Source organism: Talpa europaea, assembly GCF_964194135.1.
Source record: "Talpa europaea genome assembly, chromosome: 6".
Taxonomy (NCBI): Eukaryota; Metazoa; Chordata; class Mammalia; order Eulipotyphla; family Talpidae; genus Talpa; species Talpa europaea.
Genome location: NC_140072.1, coordinates 17,021,238 through 17,045,310, shown reverse-complemented (window position 1 = coordinate 17,045,310; position 24,073 = coordinate 17,021,238). Strand labels below are relative to the sequence as shown.

At 38.3% G+C, this 24,073-nt stretch overlaps 1 protein-coding gene across 1 annotated transcript in view; it reads right to left on the bottom strand.

Moving 5' to 3' along the window:
• The window catches only part of LCLAT1 (lysocardiolipin acyltransferase 1), a gene marked incomplete at its 3' end in the record, with an annotated part of 77,012 nt that overhangs the window by 28,084 nt on the left and 24,855 nt on the right, over window positions 1–24,073 (bottom strand). The window contains exon 4 of the mRNA XM_084234312.1: window positions 23,790–23,906. Within this exon, the coding sequence (XP_084090438.1) occupies window positions 23,790–23,906 (117 nt within the window). The remainder of the gene's footprint in view (window positions 1–23,789; window positions 23,907–24,073) is intronic.

Here is a 24,073-nt window from a genome sequence, read left to right as displayed (position 1 = left end):
TACAATTATGATGTATTTATGGAACACTTATTGTGAGCCAGGTAATGGGCTAAGCTCTTCACATAGTTAATATCATTTGTTCTGATGATCTATGGAGGTATCATCATTGCACAGATTTGAGGGGAGTAATTTAGCAAGCTGATCATCACACTCTGGTTTGAAAGTAATTCGATACCTTTTTTCTTCTATAGTTCTAAAAGATACGTTTCAATTAAACCCTTTTCTTGTAGTGCCCTAAGTTGCACTCATTTGCTTTGCATTTGTCAGCTGGTAAATGATAGTACTCACCAGCTATCCAATTTTACCCTAAGCTGAAGGACTAAAAGAAGGAAAGCTTTTAGATCATTAAACTTGTAACATCACAGCATGCTTTGATTACAAATCACAGTGTATTTCATTAATGATAGCTAGACAAGTAATAGATGGCATATTAATTAGCCTTGGCTAGGCATTTCCTCACTGGTTTATTAATAATTACTAGATTTTTCCTGTTTTCATATGCTATTTAGTGCATCTAAATCTCGTTTTGTGTTTAAAAAAAGTTACGGCCCTTCTGCAGGATTGAGTATGAGTTTTCTATGTATATTTAATATTTTTCCACATCACTCACTGCCTGCTGCTAGATAATTAGTTCCTGAAACTCGTATACTGAGTTTCAAATGGTGAAACATAAGATGATCTGTTTTAATGTCAACTTTCCATTCCAAAGTAAATTTGTAATTTGTCTATTAATTTCCCTCTGTGTAGAAGTCATGCCTCATCGCCCCCACATTCACATACAAGTAGGTAATGTGGGGTTTTTGCTTCAAGGTATACCTTGAGGTATAATCAAATCTTATTCTAATGTTCTCTTGACATCTTTTTAGAAATCGAGTGATTTCCTTGCCACTTATAAAGTTACCTAGAAAATACTTAAGCAACTATCTTTTTTCTGATATAGCAATCTATCAAAAGCCCTACTTAGAGTATTACAGGGTTAAAGTTTAAAATAGTAGCACAATTTTTTTAAGTGATCTGTTAAGTCACATCTTCTTCAACCACAAGTGTTCTAGCATCACTAGGAGTTTTGTTTGGATGAAGACCCCTCCTATGCAAAAGGATTCAGAATTCTTACAGACACAACAGGTTCCAAAAATCTTCTCCAGATAAAGTCTGAGAATAGAATGATTATGTAAGTGAAACCAAATGTACCAGAAGGACAGCACTGAAGGCAGATGTCCGTGAACTCTTGCTCATGAGGAGACATAATTAAGACCTTATTTCAAAACAAACAATTCAATAAAATGAAGCTGAAAATGTCAGAGAGAAGGCAGAAAACTTAGTTTGAATCACCTCTTGGATGCTGGGTTTCATTACAAAAGACCCTTTTCAAATGCTGGATGAACAGCTAGAAGGAATCCTGGCTTGTTACTAACCATTTATCAGGGAAGACAAAGGACACAAAAGCTAAGTAAGGGTAGGGGCAAACCCAAAGGGAACTACAAAATTTCTGGGTAGGAGTTCATCCCTCATAGTTGGAAACCTATTTTAAAAGGACAGGTTTATTGGGAAAAGGAGAAAAGGAAAAAGAGACCCACATAAGCACAGGGCAGGGGGCAGCAAAGAGAGCTGTAGGAAGCCTTAATGTATTTTGAATAGCAAAAGAAAATCGTTTTATTTATAGTCGTGTATCTGCATGGATACACATTTGTGTTTTGGCATAGATTCAATTTACCCAATAACATTACTGCTTAAAGAACAGACATCTGCATCAATAGTTTTATAGTTTACGAATTAAATTAACGGAAAAATATATATTTGTCTTGAGTTGTATATCTGATTTATATCTTTAATAGATGGTAACATACAGCGCCTTTTTTGTAATTTTTCTCTTCAACATGACACACCCCTCAGTTTTTTTGAGGGCTTAGAATAAACATATTCCAGTTATTGCCCTTTCCTCAGTTCATCCACTTCAAAGGGAAAAAAGGTGAGCAGTCAACCATGTTACAGAGCACTCTAACAGTATGTTCTAGAAGAATTATTGTAATTGTGTTGCACATACCCATTATAAGCCCCAGAGAGATGACAACACTTTGTTCTCAATAAAACTAAATGTGGAACAAACAATATTCAATTGGAAGACATTATATAAGACTTTAAGTGTTCTGAAGCTCACTGTCATCATGGCAGTAGGAAATCCCAAGTGAACCTGAGTGTGACTTAATATCTGATGAATTGGAAAGGAGACCAATTTGCTAAAGGATCTATTTGCCAAATAAGCAATTTTTAGAATTTGCAAAACATGATTTACCCAACTCTTAACTACCAAGTTGTGGCTACTCATATCGGGGAAAAAAATAACTTTTGAGGACTTCTGCAGTTTTATTTTACTGGATTTCTCCAAATGTTTTATTAATTTACTATAGCTAGACAAAACGGAGGTAGAGAGGTGGAGGATGAGAGTTAAGGGAGAGCCTAAAGCCTCAGGACCCTGGTGTGCCGGCTGCTGACAGCTCCACTGTACCTTCAATAAGTTTTCATCTACTCTCCTGCCCACCACCCCCAACAGTGAGGCATGAGAATAACAGAGCAGCACAAGAGGCTGTTGAAGAGGATGTTTGGGCCCCAGCCAGATGGATGAAAACTAATAACAAAAAAGGCAGAGGAGGTGGGTACTGTGTTTTTTCCCCAAGGATTAGGACTGAGTTCTAGGGAGAGAGAGGATTTTAATTGCTGAAGTTAAAGTCCAGGGGAGACTTCAGCTGGGACAGAAAGTGTACAGGGCCACATGGTCCTTGGGTTTAGCTCCTCGGGGAGCACAAGGAGTCAGGCCCTGGGCAGTGAAGCGGTATGTCGTGGCCCAGGACAGCCAAAAGATGACTGATTAAGGGGGCCTCCCCAGGTGAGTTCCAGAGCAGATGTGTAGCAGAAGTCAGAGCCCATGAGACAGAACTTGGAAATTGTTGGTTGACACTTGGAGAAAGATGCTGAGGTTCAGCAGCCAGGCTGGAGGTGACTCCAAGACAAGACTTTTTTTGGTATTAATATGATCTCATCTGCACATTTAAGCTAGAAAGACTTGGGACATTTGGAATGACTACAACAACTTAAATATTGTTCTTGGAAAAAGACCAAAATACTCCACTTCTAATAGACAAACTATATTTGTCTAAAGAGGAAGCTATTCAAAAACACAAAAGTTTACCATAAACAACGGAATTCTTTATACTACAGATGCTACTAGGAAAGAGGAAATTATTAAACTATTCAAATTTTACATAACTCTTCTCTATCATTTAGTTTCCATTTCTCTTATATTGTCATCCTAGTCTCTGAAAAATTAAATCAAAAGCCTATAAATACACAAAACTTAAATATTACTAGAGCTTTTCAGACTTCAGAACTTCAAAAGATAACTTAATACATCAAAGTCTGTATCTTCAGATCTTAGAATTCAGTACAGCTAGTTTCTATTTAAAGTTTCCCTAGTGTGTTTTCTATTTCTGAGAAACTTTACAACAACAAATACAGTTACTAAAAATAATCTCTTTGAAATTACAGTAACCGCATGAGAAAGATGTTACATTCTGTAGTCTCAACATTATTTTTTTTTAAAAGAGCACTACAATGTTTAACCACAAAATGCCTACAAGTTTTATAAACAAAGAGAACAGAAGAGTCCAAAAATCTCAGAAAATCGTATCTTAGAAATAGAAGCGATCTCAGAAGTCTTTCCCTTCTACCCTCTTCACCGTGTTCCTTAAACTACCCTCAAGGCAGGGTTATTTCTAGAGGAAGGGACTGTCCATCAGTGTCACATGTTAGTAAAGGCACTGAGGGACAAGACCTGGCTGCACTTTGCAGCACAGTCATGTGCAAGGCTGCTCAGATTTTGTGGAGCACAAAGTGTGGAAGCCTGACCACAGAGGGCTGTGACATTATCAGGGGATAAGTATGTGGTGGTGAGAGTTCACAGCTCTTCCCAGAAATTTGTGGCAGAAAGAGGTAGAGTGAAAGCAGGAGAAGGGGTGAGGATTTTAAGATCCATGTCTGTGTAACTGCATCGTTTTTCCTTGGTCTTTAAAGGACTGACAATATTTGAATGGCATTAAATGCCATGACAAGGAGTTGCTAGTAAGTTATAAGGAATGGGACCCTGCTGACACCTTGACATTAGCCTTCTGGCTTCCACACTGAGAAAATGAGAAAAAACACACTTCCATTGTTTACAGTCTCTCAATTTTAGTTATTTGTTACAGCCATCCTAGGAAACTAACACAGAAACCAAGCATTGCTTTATTTTGGCAGTAATCTGTGTTGTTTGGGAGATTTTATCCAGCAAAGGCCAAAGCTAGTGCAGGTGCAATAAGGGTAGGCAGCTGGCAAGACTCAGAAGTGCATCCTTACCAGGTGTGTGTCATCCAAAAGCAAAAGACCTAAGATGTTGAGGACACTGAAAAGGGTGAGACTGAAAAAAATGGGCCACAATGTCAGTGGGATGGGAGAAAAGGGCAGGAGGATGATTATGAACGGGGGAAAAAACAAAGGCATTAAGAGAAGAGAAATCTTGCTGAGAGTAAAGAACAGGTATAGGAAGAATGACTCATTGTTAGGTGTAATGCTAGTTGTAATATAAGAGAATAGATTCTTAAATTTAAATGTTTAATAGGTGGAGCACTTCCAGAAGACAAAGTCCAAAACATGAAGTACAGGAGGTAGTGGGGAGATCAAGAAACTCATTTGAATACATCATCATGTAGATGATGAAGTTCCCTAACAGGGTGACTAGACAATGATCTTCTTTAGACTGGTGATCTTTTTCAGACCAGGAATGGAACAGAAGATGGAGTCAGGTGCTAAGCCTTTTCTCTCGGGTGAAACAAGGGCTGATGCTTAGAAGGGCCTACTGATATCTGAGAGGTATAAAACTGGCTGTATTTAGGTACAAAAAGTTAAAAGAAGTCAGAATTTTTTTAACTGCTGGGTACATAAGTCAAAGATGATTTAAGAATATTATAAAGTATGAGATACAGCGATGACCAGCTTCACTTGCAAGGCAGAGAACAGCATGAGGTCAGGTGATTCTACATTTGAACGAGAGCAGTACGGCAGGGCAGGATGGTCAACACCAAGGTGGTGGATTGAATTATGAGCCCGCCACCCTGATGACCAAGACGACTGCTTATTAACCCCATTCTTCTCTTAGAGATTGTAACTTGGCTCTTATGAAGTCACTGATAGCTAAAATCTCACCTTTATTCCTTTAAGGAAGACTAATGTTTTTGAAATACAGTAATGTGGACTCTGTATCAGGCTAGCAAGTGGGTCTTCTTTCCCAATCCCTCAGTTCACAGGCACCATATAATATTGTTGGAAAGATCATTGATGATCCATGATGTGCTTGAGAAACAAAGGATACCACTGCAGACAAAAGACCTTTGCATTAGAGTTTCGAATATAGTCGGTTCTTAGGGATTCCAATCTGAGGTCTGATGGTCCTAAAAAGAAGAGTCAGACTAGTTGTCCTCATGGAAAAGTGTTTTTCCCTGAACTGCATCAGCAACCATGACCAAATTCTACTACTTGGGAAGGACACTGTCCAATTTTACAGACAATGAAATTATAGCAAGAAATCCAGAGAACTTTCCAGAATACCTTCTTTGTAACAACTGTATCTATAAAATGCATCTTGAAAGAATTCATTAAAGTCACCAAGAGGCCTTCATAAATATTAGTCATTCAACATATGAACTGGCTATCCAGAATTATCAGCAACAATAACAGCTGCAACAACAATGCTAATTTGGGCTATATGTATGGAGAGCCAGAAAAAACTTAGTAAAAGCAGGGTAGCAAATAGGCTGACATTATAGAAAAGTGAGGTCTGTGTTAACCGGGGTATCTTAACAAAAGGGGAGACTATTTCTGGCTGCCAGGTTCAGGGATGGTTTCATGGAAGAAATGGCCACCAATAGTAATGGCCTTACTTCCTCTCATCTTCTTGCCCATTTCAAATATCCCTACATCATAATTTCAGTAGGATTTTTTTTTTTCCAAAAAGGACTAAATCCTGAATTGATTAGCCAAACAAAATACCATATATATTATACACCCATATATAGGAGGCTTAAAAATCCAGTGAGTAGCAATCTAGTAGTAGAGCAGAAAATGCCACAGAAGTGATGGTCCTTTGCTTGGCAGGATTGCTTTTTTCTGCATTTTCACTTCACTTAATAATCCCCTGACTTATGCTAGGCAGTTTCAGCAGACTAAAATTTGAGGGTTTGATCTGTTCTGAACACTTCCCAAGGTGGAAGCATAATGTTTTAGCAGTATTTGATGAGAGACAGTAAGGGGGTTAAAGTGAGAAAGCTGAATATTAAGTGGACGAACCAGTATCCTTGAAACAAGAAGAAAATTTAAGCATGAGGTCTGGGTCTCCAGTAGAGGCAATGTCTGAGGGAGAGGCTACCACTGTGGTGGCGATATAGAAGACGGCTTTTTATTGCAGTTCATATGGCTCAATGAAGCCCATAATCTTGGCATCTACAGAAATGGAACTGAGTCACGGCTGCTGTTTGTATTTCTATATCCAAATGGCAAATATCTAAATCTATATCTATATCCAAAATGGCAAAGGAGGCATTGGCAGCATCTGTGCAACGTTTGCCTCAGTTCCTCAAATGTATAATGCCAAATAAAATTCTGTACTGCACATCAAGATGTAAATACTCAGTTCTATTTTAGCAATAAGCCACAATAATATCCTTGTTAATACCCAATAGGTAACTAGCTATATTGTTGATTAACTTAACTATATCTTAAATTGTGTGGGCTAACACGTTATATAAAAACACCAAAGAAATAATTAAAGTATAAAATAAAATGAACTAGTTTATGGGGGGGGGACAGGGGGGAAGTGGACAGCAGAATATTAAAAATTCTGAAGTGATACAAAAGATGACCTTTATATGAGAACAGAAATCTGCCTCAATTTATGGTAATGTTATGAGCTAGCCAATGGAAATCAGGACTTCATAAAGCTAAAAATTTCCCAGGCATGCTCCATCACACTTTGCTAAGGCTAATGTTTCCATTTTCTGTAATCGCTGCCGTTTGTTTTCGCTGTGAGTTTTTCTTCTTCTGAACAAACCTTGTAGGGCCAACAGCATAAGATGCTCAAGTTGGGATCCAAAGCCCCTTCAACGCAGCCTAGTAAGTCACTAAGTGAGAAATTAAAAGGAAATTTAAAAGGGAAATCTAGTCTTGGGGTTATGGTATATTGTGTCATTAGTATCCTTACTCGTAGAAAAGCCAGAGTGAATGTGACATAATGAACAAAGGTGGACATGACAGAGATTGTGCTGGTGTGATCCCTTAATATCAGAAGAGTACAAATAAACCAAATATTAATTAAGTCACCCAGTTAGAATAATCACCTACAAATGCAACATATTACTGCCATGAAAAAGAAGCTGAATATATGCATAAAATTATAGCCTCCAAAATGATGCCTGTGGGTTATTAGCCTGGTAATGAATTCTGACAAACTTTACCTTCCTATAGAGGTCGGTTGTTCGCTTACACAATCTGCTTGTGATGGATCTGCTTCATTCATTAATTTACTCATTCAATATTTATTCAATATAGCAGCACTGCCCTAGGCAGAGAAAGAGAGAGAAATAGAGATACTGACAAACCATGATTCTTGCCCCAAAGTAACTTACAATTTAGGAAAGAAGATAAAATTTGCAAATTATGATTCTTAAGAGTGGCTCAACTATTGCAAAATACTGGGTAGGGCATGGGGAGGGAGTTAACAGCACACCTGGCTGGGGAGATCTAGAAACGTCCTTTAAACATTGGCCATAAAGGAACAGGTAGATTTGATCACAGGCAGACAAAATGGAGAGGGGTGGGTAGGAAGGGGTTGAGGAAGGACAGTGCAGGCTGTATGAGTCACCTCTTCTGAAGGTGCCTCAAGCTGTAGTGGTAAGTCGGGCTGGGTGTCCATCCAGCCCGCAGTCAGAGAGCTCAGCAATGCCACCACTGGTTTCATCAATTTCATTAGTCATTTTCCACAGCAACTATTCCGAGTTCTTTAGTATTCACCCCATCTTCTACCCACCCCACTATGATCATCAGATTATCGCCCCTCTGATCTGACAGTTTCCACCAAAGCATCCCTCATCTTCTCACCTTCTCCCAAACCAAAATATATAGTCATGCTCAACCTTGCCTCCAGCCTTAGAAAATAAGGAATTTTCTTAACATTGTTTACGTTCCTATTCCCTCCTGATTTCTCCAAAACTTTGCTCCATCATTAACCCATTTTACTTTAAGCTGTTCCTCTGAATTTTCTAAGCCTTTAAAAATATCAACTCCCTTAGTCATCTTTGATGTGGCTTCCTCTTCTGTTGCTTTCTCCAGCTTCCTCCTCTCCTTAATCAACGATTTTCCTGCAGGAATCATCTAAACTTGCTAGCGTCTTCTTACATTCTTGAATGAAGGTTCATAATCTAGTTTACAGAACCCCTATTCCTCTAAAACTCTTCTAGTAGGGTCAACATGTATATCCTAGCTGCTGTGCCCAAAGGACTCATCTCAGATTGCATGTGCAAAGATCCATTGACACCTAGAGTTTCAACATAAATTGCCTATGTCTTAGAAAATGGATCCATTAAAATCCATGAGTATCTGACTTTGCAACTATTGCTGAAAAACATGGATGCAGATTAAAAAAATCAAATATAAATTCTGTACATGACCATTTAAAAGTCATATACAGAAAAGGTAAGATTTAAGTCTCAAAACCATTTGTGAAAAAAAAAAAAAAACAAATAAGACATTCCTCCAATGATTCTTCCCTAGGAAACAGCTTTGTAATTAGGATGAATCATACTTTTTTCCTACTCTGTGTCATCATAGAATTTGTATGTACCTCACTTGTATATCAAGAGAGATATATATTAACAAAAACCAACAAGATGCAATTACTCTGTACCGAGTCTTCCTTTAAACATAATTAATGCAGAGATCTCAAAACAAGTCTATTTTGGGATGACTATGATGATGATAGAGTCAATAGATCTATCTATCAAGTAGTAAACTGCTTAGAAAAGGAACGGTCTTAAAATACTAAGAGGGCCATTTACTCAGAGTATTTATAAAATCATAAAAACTACCTTCATGATACCCACTATTTTTGATTCTTATTTTCTATTTTGTCAGAAGTGAGACTATGTCTTTAGCACTAGCTCTTAGCATTTAAAAAGATGAACTCTAGGCGCCAGTCAGGCCAGTCTCCACTGCGAACCTCCAAACCTAACTGTACTTTTCCAATTTCTTACCAAGTCAAAATTTACCACTCCGCAATACATGATTAAAGGTCCAGTTACCTCAATGTAGGGCTGTGCTCATCATAAACTCACATAGTATTAACAATAAATCTAGACCTTACCCAACATTCAGACTATATGCATTTACAAAAAAGATTCTTTCTTTAGAATATTTAAATATAAACACCTTTAGTAAGCACAATTTTAATGGTAATACATATAGGACTAGCTTTTTTATAGCAAGCTTTCCTGTGCCTAAATTCTCTCCATCATGAGGTCTAAACAAAACTCACTGTTTCCTGGCAAGTCTCTCCTGACTTCAGTTCCTATACCAATGTCCATTCCTAAAGTATTAAAGTAAAAAGCCTTCGTTCTGACTAATTTAGTAACATACAAGGTGGCTATAGGCTTCTGGAACTGCTAAGGGAACTAATACTGGGTCCACCATGTTAAAGATGTTTTTAGTAATTACAAAATGTAAAAATTTCTATAGTGAAACAAATGAATTGGTAAACTATTTGGGAATTTCACTTGGATTTAATATTATAAACCTACTGTGGCGGCTGAAATGGGTGAAAACAAGTAAGTTATATGACCCAGAAAAGAATGTTCAATGTACTTTCCATGTTCTCAAACCAACAGTGTAAAGTTCTCTCCTTAGCAGGCATATTATGGCCAACTGGTAGATATTTTATAATGATGACATATGAGATCATACTACAAAAATAGGAATAGTATGTTGCCCAGTTTTGAGGAATGTTGGTTAACTGAACTCGGATTTGTTAGCCAAAAGTACCGATAACTGTGCTGAGAAAAGGTCTGACAAACATTATCTCTTCTGCTATAATTTAACTCGTTATCATTGTAAATCACCAAGAGCTAAATGCAATGAGAAAAATATAAGCCCCTTATGCCTTGACTTCTAAGAAGGTCAGTGCTAAGTTTCATGTTTGACTAGAGCTGCTTTTCATAGCTTGGATGATAATGTGTCTTCCCCTCAAGCTCTGTGCACACACATACTTTAATACCTGATTTTGCCACTGTGGGCCATTTTTTACTTATTTTATCATCTGCTAAAGGCCATTTCAAATCTATGAGGAAACAGAAAGATGTAAATCATAAGTAAACTATCAATACAGGGTTTAAAAATTTTGTACATCGGCCTTTCAAGTTCCGTCAAGTTTTGCGACTATTGTATAAACATTTGTACACAGGTTTCACATGGAACCCCAAATACTTTCAGTCTACATTTATACAATACAAAATTATTCCATTCATTGGAATATTGTTCAATGTCATTTGAACAACAAAAAACAGCACAGAGGAGCAGAGACATGCTGCTCGCTGACAAAAGATTTAAGACAAAGGTTTTATGTGAGAAAAGAATCCAACATAGGGCCTCCCCTGGTGGCGTGGCGGTTGAGTGCTGGGCTGCGAGGCTGCCTGCAGCCTCTGCAGCACCGGTTCATTCGCTGGCTGCCACGAGAATCCAACATATTATAGATTGCTGTTGCTTACTATAATCAAAGGAGACTGTAACTTCCAAGGACTAAGGGATATCTATAAGTTACTGGTTATTTTAATTTCTCTTTCAATAATCATTCCCAATGAAAAGGACAGCTAAAGTACAACAAAAGTATTGCAGTGAGTTACTAATTGTTACAAACACATACCAAAAAATAGGGACTAGAAACTAGAAAGAATACATGTTGTATTTATATGTATGCTCTGACAGTTTTCTCCAAGACAATAATCCTACCAAGTAGAATACTTGAAATTTACTTCATGAGGACATGTATGCTTTCCTCTCCCACAGAGCTCAGGAAAAGCAGGTGAATTAGAACTTACTAACATACTTTTCTGCGTCTTATGTTTTGGGTAGCAGACTGGAGCTAGCTTATGATAAGAGCACTGGATATTTGTTTTGCTTGGTCCAGAGTCTATCATAAAGTGAGTCTGTGTCCTTTCAGCAAACAGATGGTAAGCACAGGTTTCCTAAATTATAAAATGTATATGACAATATTATATATAATGTTCTATACATAAAATATAAGAATAAAATGGAAAAATGCTCCTTTCATTAGAAAGCTGTTGAAACAACTTTCAACATAAGTATAAACAATGTATATACTTAGTTTCATTTCTTGTGGGACTGACTTTTTAAATCAGAATCTACTTTTTATAAGTAAAGGCACAGAAACACAGTCATATACTTGCACACACCAGCAAGGTCAGAATTATTTAAACAATGCCTTTACTATACTCAAAAGAGTCCACTTAGCAAAAAGAAAAGGACAACCCAAAAAATCAAAAACAAAAAAAAGTTCTAGAAACTAGAAAGAATACAGAAAATATTTTGACTAGGAAAGAAAAAAACCTATGAAGAAAAAGGCACACCCTTACAAATAATGAAATGGATACATGCCCAGAATAAAGGACAAATCCAAAAAAGAAATATAATACATCCATAATGAAATTACATACTATACAAAACCAAAGGCAGGCATATGTTCCTGTTAAGATGAATTTCCGGATTCAAGGATCCACAGGGTTTAGAATCTGGCCAACATCTCAACTTCAGCGAGGATAAAGTTTTGATTTTTCATATCAACAGGAAGCTAAAGAATACTGCCACATACATTTTTGCATATGCATGAAAACTCTGATATTTTGCCTCAAAACATCACTGTAAGTACGCGAAGATGCCATGTGTAGCTACCACAAGGCGCGTTAACACCAGGATAGTGTAGCTACTGGCGCCTCCCTACCTCTCACTTTTGCCTTCACAGAGAAAACTGAGAAATGTATGCGACAGTATTCTTCACAGTCAGGGTAGAGTCTGTAGAAAGCCACCACTCCAAGGCAAATCCACAAATTTTACTTACAAAAGCTTCATCCACAATTCTGAATTTTAAAACAAACATATTTTGTGTCAGCATATTTCTCTTAGGAAAAAAATACACTGTAACAGATCGTTAATATTTAGGTATAGGCAGGTCTTTTGAACGAGTAAAATACCATGTGTATGTAATTTTCACTCATCTATGAAAATAATCATCTAACCACTAGCAGCAGATGTGTTTTAAGAATTTTTTTTATTACTGGTGCTTGAGACTTGCACTCATTGTCAGCCAGGCCTACCTTTCACAGTGGCAGGCACTTTATAGTTGGCTGGTGTTAAAGAAATCAGATAGCCCTGGGACAACAATTTTCTCCCTCAGGAAGTTAAATGTACACAGAGGCACAGTCTGCAGTGACAGCCTCACCAGCCCTGTCTCAGCATCTGAGACTCAGAGTACAAATACTAATAGACAGGAACATTTAAGTTCCACAATTCCACACTGACATGCATAAGATCAAATGCCAAGACTCTGCTCATATAAGGTAAAAACAGCGCTCTTCCTGTGTCCCTGCTTATGATATAGATAATCTAGAAAAAGTTACCAGTCTTTTATCTCTCAGTAGTTAAAAAAAAAAAAAAGACTACCTTAAATAGGATTTATTATTGGGCCTCCCCGGTGGTGCAGCGGTTGAGCGCTGGGCTGTGAAGCTGCCTGCAGCCTCTGCAGCGCCAGTTTGATCCCTGGCTGCTGAGTGAGGGTCCCACATGGTGCGACAGACCTCTCCTGCCGCGCCAGCTACAGTGTATTTTGCCAGTCTGTCTGTTCTGCTCTCCGCTCTGGCTCTGGCTCTGGTGAATTCTCTCACCCTCCCGCACTTCTGACTATACCCAGTGCTTATATAAATAAATAAATCTTTAAAAAAAAAATAAAAAAAATAGGATTTATTATTGATTCTGTACCTGCCTTATGCAGCTTTTAGCACTGCTATACATCCCCCTTCTGTTGCATGAAGGGGTCCATCTGATCTCTGGAAGGGAGTATTACTAATTCGATGTGCATAAAGAGGTATATGAGGTACATATGTGTGATGCTGAAAATTGATCGTACACAAAGATTTACACCAAGCCATTAATTTAATGAGTATCTATACTGTCTATGGCACTGTATCAGATATAACATAAACAAGACATAGTATCTACACTAATGGAGTTCAGAGTCCAATGGGGAAAGTGACCAAAAAAAAAAAAATTCACTGATCATAAAAGAAAATAATAAGACATGTGTAGAACACGATGAGTAAGAAGAACAAAATGTAATAACCTGAAGAGATCAGGAGATAGTGTGAAGTAGAAAAGGCATTGGAATTGCCTTGGAGGACCAACAGAAGCTATTCACATGACTAGGGGAACACTTCAGGAAAAGGAAGAACATGAGAAAAACATGTTCCATGTGGTTGAAGTGATGAGTCACAAAGAGAAACAAGACAGAACAGTCCTAGAGACAGTTACTGCATGAGGGGCAACATCCCTCTGACTGCAGGCCAGGGACCACCCTGTTAGGCTCTGCAAGGGACACAGACACAACCTACCAGTTGTCTCTGGAGGAATACACAGACCAACCTCAGTTCAGAGGGACATGGGCCTTATGGGTCACACATGAAATGTCACTAGGCTCTTCAACTTCCCTTGGGAAAGTCCAACTCCCAGCTCCACCTACTAGCAAAGCCCTGTACGTAGGTCGTGACCCAGAATATTCATACTTAGATGCGTTGCAAACTCGGTGCTGAACCAGCTCTCGGTGCTGACCAGTCAGTGAAATACCACATGGAGAATGGTCTGAAGGACGTGTAGTCTCTCTACACCTTTAGACTTGAGACACACTAAATTCACACTGGACTGCTCTTACTGGTCTGTTCTGTGACAATAACGAGCATGGACAAGCCTGCTGAGGCTACGGGGAAGGTTTAACACGAGATGCTATGAGGCACTGACAGTGCACCATGTCATGTGAGGGACCATGGAAGGGCTTTTTCTCAAGTCCTTCAGAAATGGTCATGCCTTTTCTGGCAGCATGGTTTGCTTTACTCTTAAGGATTTTGTCAATGAGCCTGTTCAGGCTCTCTCTATAAAGGTGCCAAAAAGTTCAGAGCCAATTTTTGAACCCTTATTTTATGGGAATATAGCACCTTATAACCTATTTTGTGTATTAACCTTACATCATATATCCTAACCTTATAACATATATTTTATATACTAACCTCACACTTATTTTTGTTCTATTTTTGTTGTGGTATTGCTATTACTGTAATGTGCATATTTGTTTGGTGCTTTAACATTTTATAGGAAAATATATAGGTGTAAAATTACATCAACCTGTCAACTGGTTGGTTCCAAAAAATAAAGAGTATCTATAATGTGCCAGGTCTGCAGTAAAGGCTGGAGATAAAAACTGCCAATGGGGCAGATGTGGCTCTTATGGTCAGGAAACAAGAGTTAGCGGATGAAATAGGCAATTAAACAAGTGGTAACATGGTAAGAAAAACATTTATATAGCGCAAGTACAGCAGGAAAAGCACTCACACAAGGAGGCCAGAAGACTAAGAAAGTTGAGTAGCTTTCCCAAATGGACTGTCATCTAAGCTACAACCTACAGGTTGGTAAGAAAAGAAACTAGTACTAGAGTGGAGAAGGCTCAGAATGCTGTGGATTCTGAGAAAGGAGAGCTGTTCAGTATGGCCAGGACTAAAGGGACAACTTAGGAGACAGAAGACAAGGCTACAGAGGCAAGTAAGGACCAAGTCATAGAGGATCTGGCAAATCATATTAAACAAACTAGTTTAATTTTGTCCTTTGGCTTCATAGTTTTCCAGTTTTGGCCAGGAATTAACAATTAGTAGTGTAATGTCTACTGAGTGCTTGCTATTTTCCAGGCACTGTTTTAGGCACGTGATTTTATCCAACTTTATAGGACTTTTGTGAGGATTTATTAAAGCATGCATTATTATTCCTACTTACAGGTGGTGATGGAACTGAGGTTTACTGAGGTACGTAACCAGACCAGTGACACTGCTGCTCGCTGAGACAGCAGGATGCCAACTCAGGTCTTCTGACTCTAAAGTCTGAGCTCTTAACTTAGTGTGCTGCCACCTTCAAAGGCTTGATGTTCCAGCTACTGTGTGGAGGGAAAGACTACTTAGGGTGAATCCCGAACTAGGAAGACTAGTGAGAAGAGGTATGAAAACTCAGGGAAAATCTGATGGCAGTGAGAACTGGCAGGGGAAAGAAGATGACTAATTTGGAAGAGACTGAAGACATGGGATCAAAAGGCCTTGGTTGGGATTTCACTGTATTCAAATGGCAGAGGTTGGGGTGAGCCAAGAATGACGCCTGGGTTTGTGGCTTGAATAACTAGGTCAAAGATACATAGTCTGAAGTCAAAGGCTCTACAGTCCTAGATGCCCAGCTCTGCCATTTAAAGGCTGGATAATCTTGGGCTATTACTCGATTTCTCTGTAGCTCAGTTTTCTCATGCATAAAATGGAGATAATCTTCTCAAAGAACTAAATTAACTACTTCAGTGAAGCACTTGACAGAATCCTGGCACACAAGCGCTCATTAATCCTAGCCATTAGATCATTATCACCAGCACTACTACCACACAGTGTGGAGAACACAGATGAGCAAGGAGGAATCCCATTTTTAGGTAGGAATCCCGTTTTTTTTTAACATACTGAAGCCAAAGTGCCTGCAGAATCAAGTGGCAAAAGTCACTGACATAAGTGAGGGTTTTGGGACTCAGGATTTAGACGCAGGAGTTGTGAGTGTATGAATGATCATTAAAGCCACAAACCTGAATGACACAGCTAGGCGAGAATGTGCAGGGTGAGAAAACGCAGAAAACTAGAAGAGTCTTAGGAGGATCACAAACAATCAAGGGCCAGAGGTAAGAAGAACCTGCAAGAGAGTCTTGAGAAGTGGGAGAAAAAAATGTGAGGCCAAGGGGATTGTGAAACACACAAGGGGGAATATATTTCAAAAAGAACTGACAGTGCCATCCATAAGTTGGCAAAACGGGAAATAAGATAAGGAAGAAAAGGTATTCAGTGGATTTTAGAAATAAAACCTTTGTCTTTAATAGTCTAAGGAAGTATGGCCATTGCAGTCCATTTAGGAAAGTAAGGTAAAACATCAAAGCAAGGTCTACGACACTAAGTCCTATTAGAGAGGAAAAAGACAGGCTAGATGACTGCTGGTCAGGGGAACTGGAATGGATTCTCAGAGGATCGTTAAAGGAAGAATATCTGAAGGTTATAGAAAGAGCAAAGCAATGTAGTAAATTTTAGCCTGGGCAGATATAACCAGAGGCAAAATTCAGAAAGTGTAAGGCAAAGTCAGGAATAATTAATTCGGACAAATCTGCTGGCTCACGCTGCATGAAAGGGGTTTCTGAGCAGTAAAATTTTAAAAGTAGATTGAAATTATAGGAAGTCTTGACCAAGAAATAAGAAAATAGTGCAAATATTTAAATGCCTTTCCCCCCGGGAAAGTGCCTTATTCTTTAATCCTTGGCTCATGTCACCTCTTTAGTGTCACTGTAGGAAAAGATAGATTCATCTTCCCTTATGCCTTCAAAATGCTTTCTATTCATATCTCTTATGACACTGTATCATTTTTTCCCTATAGTTAATGATATTCAAGGGAACGGGCTATGTCAAACAATATGTGCCCCTAGAATCTCCTGAGTACACATGTGCAGTTCCATTATGGGGGAGGGCTTTATAAAAAACATTAGGCGAGTGTGCAATATGGATTAGCAAAGAAGTCAGAGGCAGACAGTCACACAATCCCGAAGAGAAAAAGGAGAAGTGATGGCATCCCATCCAATGGGGCCACCATGGAAATGCAAGACCATTGGACGTCTCTCTGAGACGCTTCCAAGACACTGACAGAATCTGGTGATCAAATGAAATGGGGCAGAGAATAAGAATTTTTTTAAACCTTAAAAATGTGTGCCCCTTGACTCAATAATTAAATTTGGAAATATACACTAAGAAAATAATTACACAGAGATTCATGCATACCTTGGTATTTATAGGAGTGGAAAGCTAGAAGCAGAGTTAATTTTGAACAGAGGACTGGTTAAATAGCAGCCTGACTATCTGATAGAATGCATGCCTGCGCAAACTGATGTAAGGGCACTGAGACAACAGGCACAATCCAGTAAATTTGGGAAAAACAACTTTATAAAACAAAATGTATGATTTGACCCTAGTTCTGGCTGATGTATATGAATTCATGTGGGAAAACACAGGAAGACTGTAAGTCAAAAGGCGGGCTCTGGGTGCTTAAAAAGAAATCAAACCTTTTTGCCTTCTGACAAGGCTAATAAGAGTGCCCTTTTCTTTGAATTTTACAAATTTTTAACAGTAAATGTTCTATTTTTATAATTAAAAAAAAAAGCCTTTTTTAGTAAGTGACGTCCCATTGAGAATGTCAAGTTATCAGCCCCTTTTTGGAGACTCACTGAGTGGCAAAAAGAAAAAGCTTGAACCACAATTTTGAGTGTCGTATTTCTTTATTTCTGCATTATTTGAAGGACTATAGAGGTGGAAGAAGACTAATAAATACAGGAGCCAGAAACGTAAATGAGGTGCTTAGAAAAATGAAATCCTTAATGTATTTTTTTCTGTTTTAAACAAAATATTAGTACAGTCAAGGATAACGGAAGAAAATCTTGGAAAGAGAAAAAAACCTAAAAGGTTACATTTTTGTAGTATTTGGAAAACTATTAACATATTACACAGTGGAAAGAACACTGGCTTCAGCATCAAACAGAACTGAGTCTAAATCACGGTACCTCCGCTTAGTCATGAGACCCTGAGCAAAAGGAGTTACAGTGAGTCTGCTTAGGTGTAGAACAGGGAAAATTATTATTTAGTGCAATTATGAGAAGTAAATGATATGTATGTAAGTGACCAGGGGAATAACTCAATGAACCCAGGCCACAAACAGACTTTGATTTAAGGTCTGAAATTGGCCCTGAGTGTCTGTGTTTTGAAAAGCTGCCTGGGTGATTACATGTTTCTTTATCCTGCTTAATGAGTGTAAGCAACTCAGTGCCTGGCTCATGGTAGGTACTTGATAAACATTAGGTGCTCGTTCTTATGTATACAATATAGAGCTATAATTTTTCATTCAGGATGTTGTGAATTTTTTCATTAAAGTCAATGATGAGTAGCAGCTGGGATTTATTTTTTTTTACTGTGAGAGAACTAAAATGAGCAGAGAAAAATAATATACATTAATAAACATGCCATTCACAGTCTAAGCAATACCATGACATTCAAAGATGTAGTATGAAAGAGAGGCCCCAAAGGTTTCTGATATGCAGTTATTTGTAATTTTGCTGAGGCAAATTTGAATCAGTTTCATAATATGTAGGACCAACTCATTTAGTTGATCTGTGTTTTTACCTACTGATCAGTGTCCCAATTTCATCTTGGCTTTGTTGTGTTCTATTCATCACCATAAATAGATAAAAGCTTTGTTCTTTGTAAAATGGCCTCAAAAGGGAGTCAACTGCTATGCCACAAAGCTATCTGCAAATTTGGAGAAATGGAAAAGGTCTCAAATTATTCTAGCAAATGTCAGAGATCTACTGTGCAATTACATTTTTTTTAACATAAAGGAAAGGTCTTATCCTATTTCATAAATAGATTCCAGCAATAAAAAGTCACATGAAAGGTCAGAGTGCATGGCATATACTACACCCAATATTTCAATAGTTTGTCTGCCTTTCTTCCTGGCCTTCTAGAACAATACTGGTGATTTAGAAGCAATCATCAAAAGGCAATTCTGGGGCAGGCTCGCCAACTAAGATAAATGCAATGTGAACTGCAGACAGTGGTGGCTCCTGTTGGCCACATGGGTACTGTAAGCCAGAAACAGACTGGATTATCAGCTGTTGGTTGTGCACTATGTAGGAAAAATAGAGCCCCAAATCAAACACAAAGGTCTAACAATACCATTGATAATGCAAGGTGGGTATAATTGAGAAACTTTTACTTCCCAGGTAACTGCTAATGTTCTCAGGACAGATGAAAATGCTATCAGTCTCAGGTGTTGATCAGTAGTGGTTCTCTCTCTCTCTGAAAATAGACTGAAGAGTTTTGATCAGGCATGCTGATGAGAATTCATTTTTCTCCTTGTGATTAACACTGCTTAGATTTGGTCATGTTCCTTTTTTTCTTACAAGTTTTAGGGTTTTGTAAAACCATCACTTAGTTTTCTACCAGTCCTATTTCCAAATCTTTATTTGTAGTTATTAAAGCTTTTGTTTCGTTTCATGTTGAAGACCCCACTCTACACACTCTCTCTCCCACACACATCCACTCTCTCTCTCACACGCACACCAGATGAAATATGGATCTGCTGCACCATAACCTGTGTCAGGCTCCCTGGCCGGGGCTCGAACTCAGGCCATTAGCATTGGTAGTAAGTACTGAGCCTTAAACCCCGAGGCCTCCAACCTAAGGCGTTTCAAAATACCTCTTAAGGAGCTTGAAACAGGAATGAGTAAGATGGGCAGGACCTGAAAACAAGCTGTTTAAGACCACCTGTACCCATTAACACATTTCACTAACCCTTTGCTTCTACTTTCAGGCTATTATGCGATTTACAATTTTTTAAATACTTAATGTTAGGCCTAGTTTGGGAAACACAATCACTACATTTCCAGAAAGTATTTTCATGAACTTTCTTTGAATGTCTACAACAATGAGTAGGGGTGTAGAGCCCAAAAGGAAGAGGGAGCCACATGACTATTAATGCCATGGGGGTAGTATGAACCTATAACCCCTAAAATATACATTGTTGCAAGCCAAGGATACCTCAATAAAAATTTAATAAAAAATCGGAATTTGATTTTTCTTCCTGACAAAAATCCCCCCCCCACAAAAAAAGCCCAATGAATACAACTAACAGTTGTTTTTTGTTCCATGATTACAAAATTTATATGGAACCATTATATTAACAGGAAGACAAGTTCATTCCTTCATGTTTAGGCATATGAGCTAAATATGGATTGAAATACACTGTTTTTAACTTTGACTTTAAAGACTGAGGCTTGACATAAAATAACAAATATTGGTTTAACCTAGTTGCCTACTCAGCTATATACTTTATAGACTGTAACCCTTTAGAATACATACACTCCCAGGGAACAAACAGTGCAACATATACAATACACTGAAAAGATGCTAAGTGTCATGTTTCAGGATAAATGTGTGTTCTAAATGTTCTAAATCTCAGTGAAATATATTCTAAAAGAAACACAGAAACTACTTTCCTTGCTATGCATTATTTAGTTTTTCAATACATTTACCCTTAACTTGGTGATGTCCGCACTTCTCCTCTGTGCACGCTGCCTAACGGACTACAGCAACAGTGAGTTCACTTACACGTATGTGTGAGCGGTTGTAGTGCCAGGAATGGCACAGAGCAGGATCTCTATGACCAGAGCAGACCAGGGTAAAGGAGAGGTCCTGGAGCCCTCGGTGGCTTCTGCAGGCTTTTATTGGGATTGTACCAGGTACACAGTAGGCAGGGGTGCCCGGGGGCCGGGAGGCTGGCAGACCTTCGAGCCCCCGGCGAGTCTTCACTCTTTCTGGGCTCTCCGGTGTTCTCTTGTGGCCTCTGTCTTCCTCTGACGCCGCCCGTATAAACCCAGTGTATGTATGCCCACACCCTACTCCAGATGTCCGCCATCAGGCATGCATTTAATCTAATGTCAGGAAGGCGGAAAAGCTTGATACTTTACTTACCCTACAGTGGTGTAACTTGGCCATACTTCTATGGCAATTTGTTTTAATTTGCCCTCCAGGAATCCATTGGAATATTTACAGTGGTTTTTTTTTTTTTTTTAATAGAAAGCTTCTTTTCCACATAATTCATTATCAAAGATTGAACTTAGGGGTCTAAAGATCAGAGGTGTGTTGTGCCCTTCCTGAGTCTTAGATTCCTTTTCTAAAAGGGCACTCTGGACGAGATGACTTCTGGGTCCCCTTCACTAGATCCCTGATGAAGCTTTCTCTTTCTATTCACTTGACATCCCCTACCCTTACCGAAAGCCAAGCTGCCCCGGCCCCTTCAGTTCACACTCCTTCGGCTGTGCAAATCCCAGTGCCATCTCAAGCAGCATCATAACTACCTTCCCGGGACCACCATCTCTTAGCCTCTTACTCTTTTTAAAAAATATTTTTTGAAGAAAACTATGCTGCTCACTACTGTTACAAAGGTGCTTTATGATTTTGGGACTTTAAAATCATTCTATAAATTCAAAAGGCACCAAGTTGTAATGTAAACAATATGGGTATTCAGTCAGACAAATGATATCCCAGTAATTTCCATGTGCTTACTTACCTCGATTTCTGCTTCAATTTGCTCTGTGGGTTAAATATTAATAGTGGTACCTAGCAGGTAGGGTTGTTGTAAGGATTATTTACCCTTATGCATATAAAACACTTACTATAGCATCTGGTACTTCGTAAATGCTCAGTGTCAGCACCTTTTACTATTATGACTATTTTCATCATGTTTCTTATTATAATGTATAAGCCCATTCTACTTGACTAACTGAAGCAAATGGAATAAGCCAACTGTGTTTTCCTTTTTCACTGATACTGATGGGGAGAAAGTCAGTTACCAGTTCTGGCAGTCAGTTACAGGCTGTGGATGTTGCCTAATACTTTGAGTGATAATTAAGTAATATACATTCCCCAATGATAAAGTAGTTTGCTATTTTCCAGATCTCAGAACAGAGAACTTTACAGATATAACTTTACCTACTATAAAATTATCTCCATTGGCATCCCTGGTGGCCCAAGGGATTAAGACGCAACCTATGAAGCTATCAGCAGCCACTGCAGCGTGAGTTCAATCCCCAGCCAGGGAGCTACCCAAATGGTGCAGTAGACCTCTCCTGACTCACCCACTGCTCCCCTCAGCTGTGTATTTCAGTCAATCTGCCTGTTCTGATCCCCACTCTGTCTCTGGTGAATCCTCTCATCCCTTGCACCTTTGGCCTGTATCCTAGTTCTTGTATGAATAAATAAATAAATCTTTTAAAAAAAAAAATGATCTCCATTATCCTGCCTACACTTCAGAAGATCTTTATTAGCAAAAAATGTGTTCCAACAGGATACTTGTGTTGACAGAAATGCAGTACATGAATGTGTGTCAAAAACATCTTTAAAGACATTAAATACTATGAAATATCAGATTATGTGAGGAAATAGAAAACATACTGTTGAGTGAAAAGGGTGAGTCTACATTACATACCATAGTAAAGTGGTATCACATTAAAAAAAAAAAAACATACTTCAGAGTCTCAGGGCCTCCCTACCCTATTCCATAGGCATGAAGAACTGCATTTCCCATGAGCTACATGGGCAAATAAACACTATCCATAAATACTATAACCTTCAAGCCCACAAGCCCATTTCCTATTACTTATAGTCACAGAATTCCAAAAGCAAACCAAACTAACAAGGACTAATAAGGACATTTTACTATATACTAAGATGATTTTGGATTGACTGTACTTTCTTTAAAACCACGAGCACTTAGTTAAAAAGATGCTTCCTCTGGGCAGGGTTCATTACCTGAGGTTATCCTTTATGCTTTAAGGCCTGTTAAACCTTAAGGAACAACAGTGTTGCCATTTACAGGAAGAAAGTAGAATGCCACACCATTTCTTACATAATGTTTTCAGACTTTTCAAGTTAGGCACAAATGGTTTTTATGACAATGCAGCAATACTAGATGAAGGTGATAATTTGTCACAGATGTCATGATTACCCACTAGGGCTTGCTAAGAATCAGAGTGGAGAGCAGAAACACGCATATAGGATTTGTCTTCAGCTAGGTGACTGAGTTTTGAACACTTTAACACTTTCTGGATATTTCCTTTTCCACATATAGTCATATGTGTAATTTGTATACTCGTTTATGGATATAGAAACACAACCAGCAGCTACAATAAAATGCAAACTTTAATTTTACGTAACAAAAATATCAACACAAACATTTAAGTGGGTGTGATGTCATCCATCAAATCACCTTGTCCCCACTTGTCCTTCACTGGGTAGAGTTTGGGAGAAGTATGAGGCAGGAGGATGAGCCATGAGCTAAGAATAATGAGGTTCTATCCCTGATCTATGTCAACTGTTAAATGGAGGTAGCAGCACTTGTCTTCCTACCAACGAGACTCATTTGTTAGAGTGGAATAATGAATGTAAAAATATTTTTAAGCTATACATAGCTGTAAGTGACAAGACACTTTCAAGACAGTTTTGCTGCTTTAAGAAACATTTAAACATAAAATGATAGAAAATGATGCACACAATTCCACTATGACAAAAAGGGGAAAGATCTGACTTTACAAACATTTTCAAAAAATGTATATTAAAACAATCTAATGCCATGGGTCGATTTAGTTAAAAAATGTAGTAACTCATTCCTTGAGGAAAAAATATTTAAAAAGTGCTTTGTCATTTCTAAAAGGATATATACAAAGTTTAGCAATGTTTGTCACCTACATAAAAACACACTTTGAGATGGGTGCTTACCTTCTCTTAGACGGTCTACGACAAAAGTAAAGCCTGTTGTTCTTGGGTGTAAGACATACTCATATTTCTGAAGTCCATTCTTTTCAGCAAAATCATTACTTCGAGCCTTGCTGTTTTCTAAACAAAACAACAGACCATTAGAAGTCATAAAATTAGGGATGTGAGGCAAGGATACAGTGCAGAACTTCTTTGACAAAAATGGCAGTTGATTTTTCTATCATTACTGACTATAGCATATATTGAGTGAAATGAGAAGACCAAATACTTTATTTGGTCCCTAACAA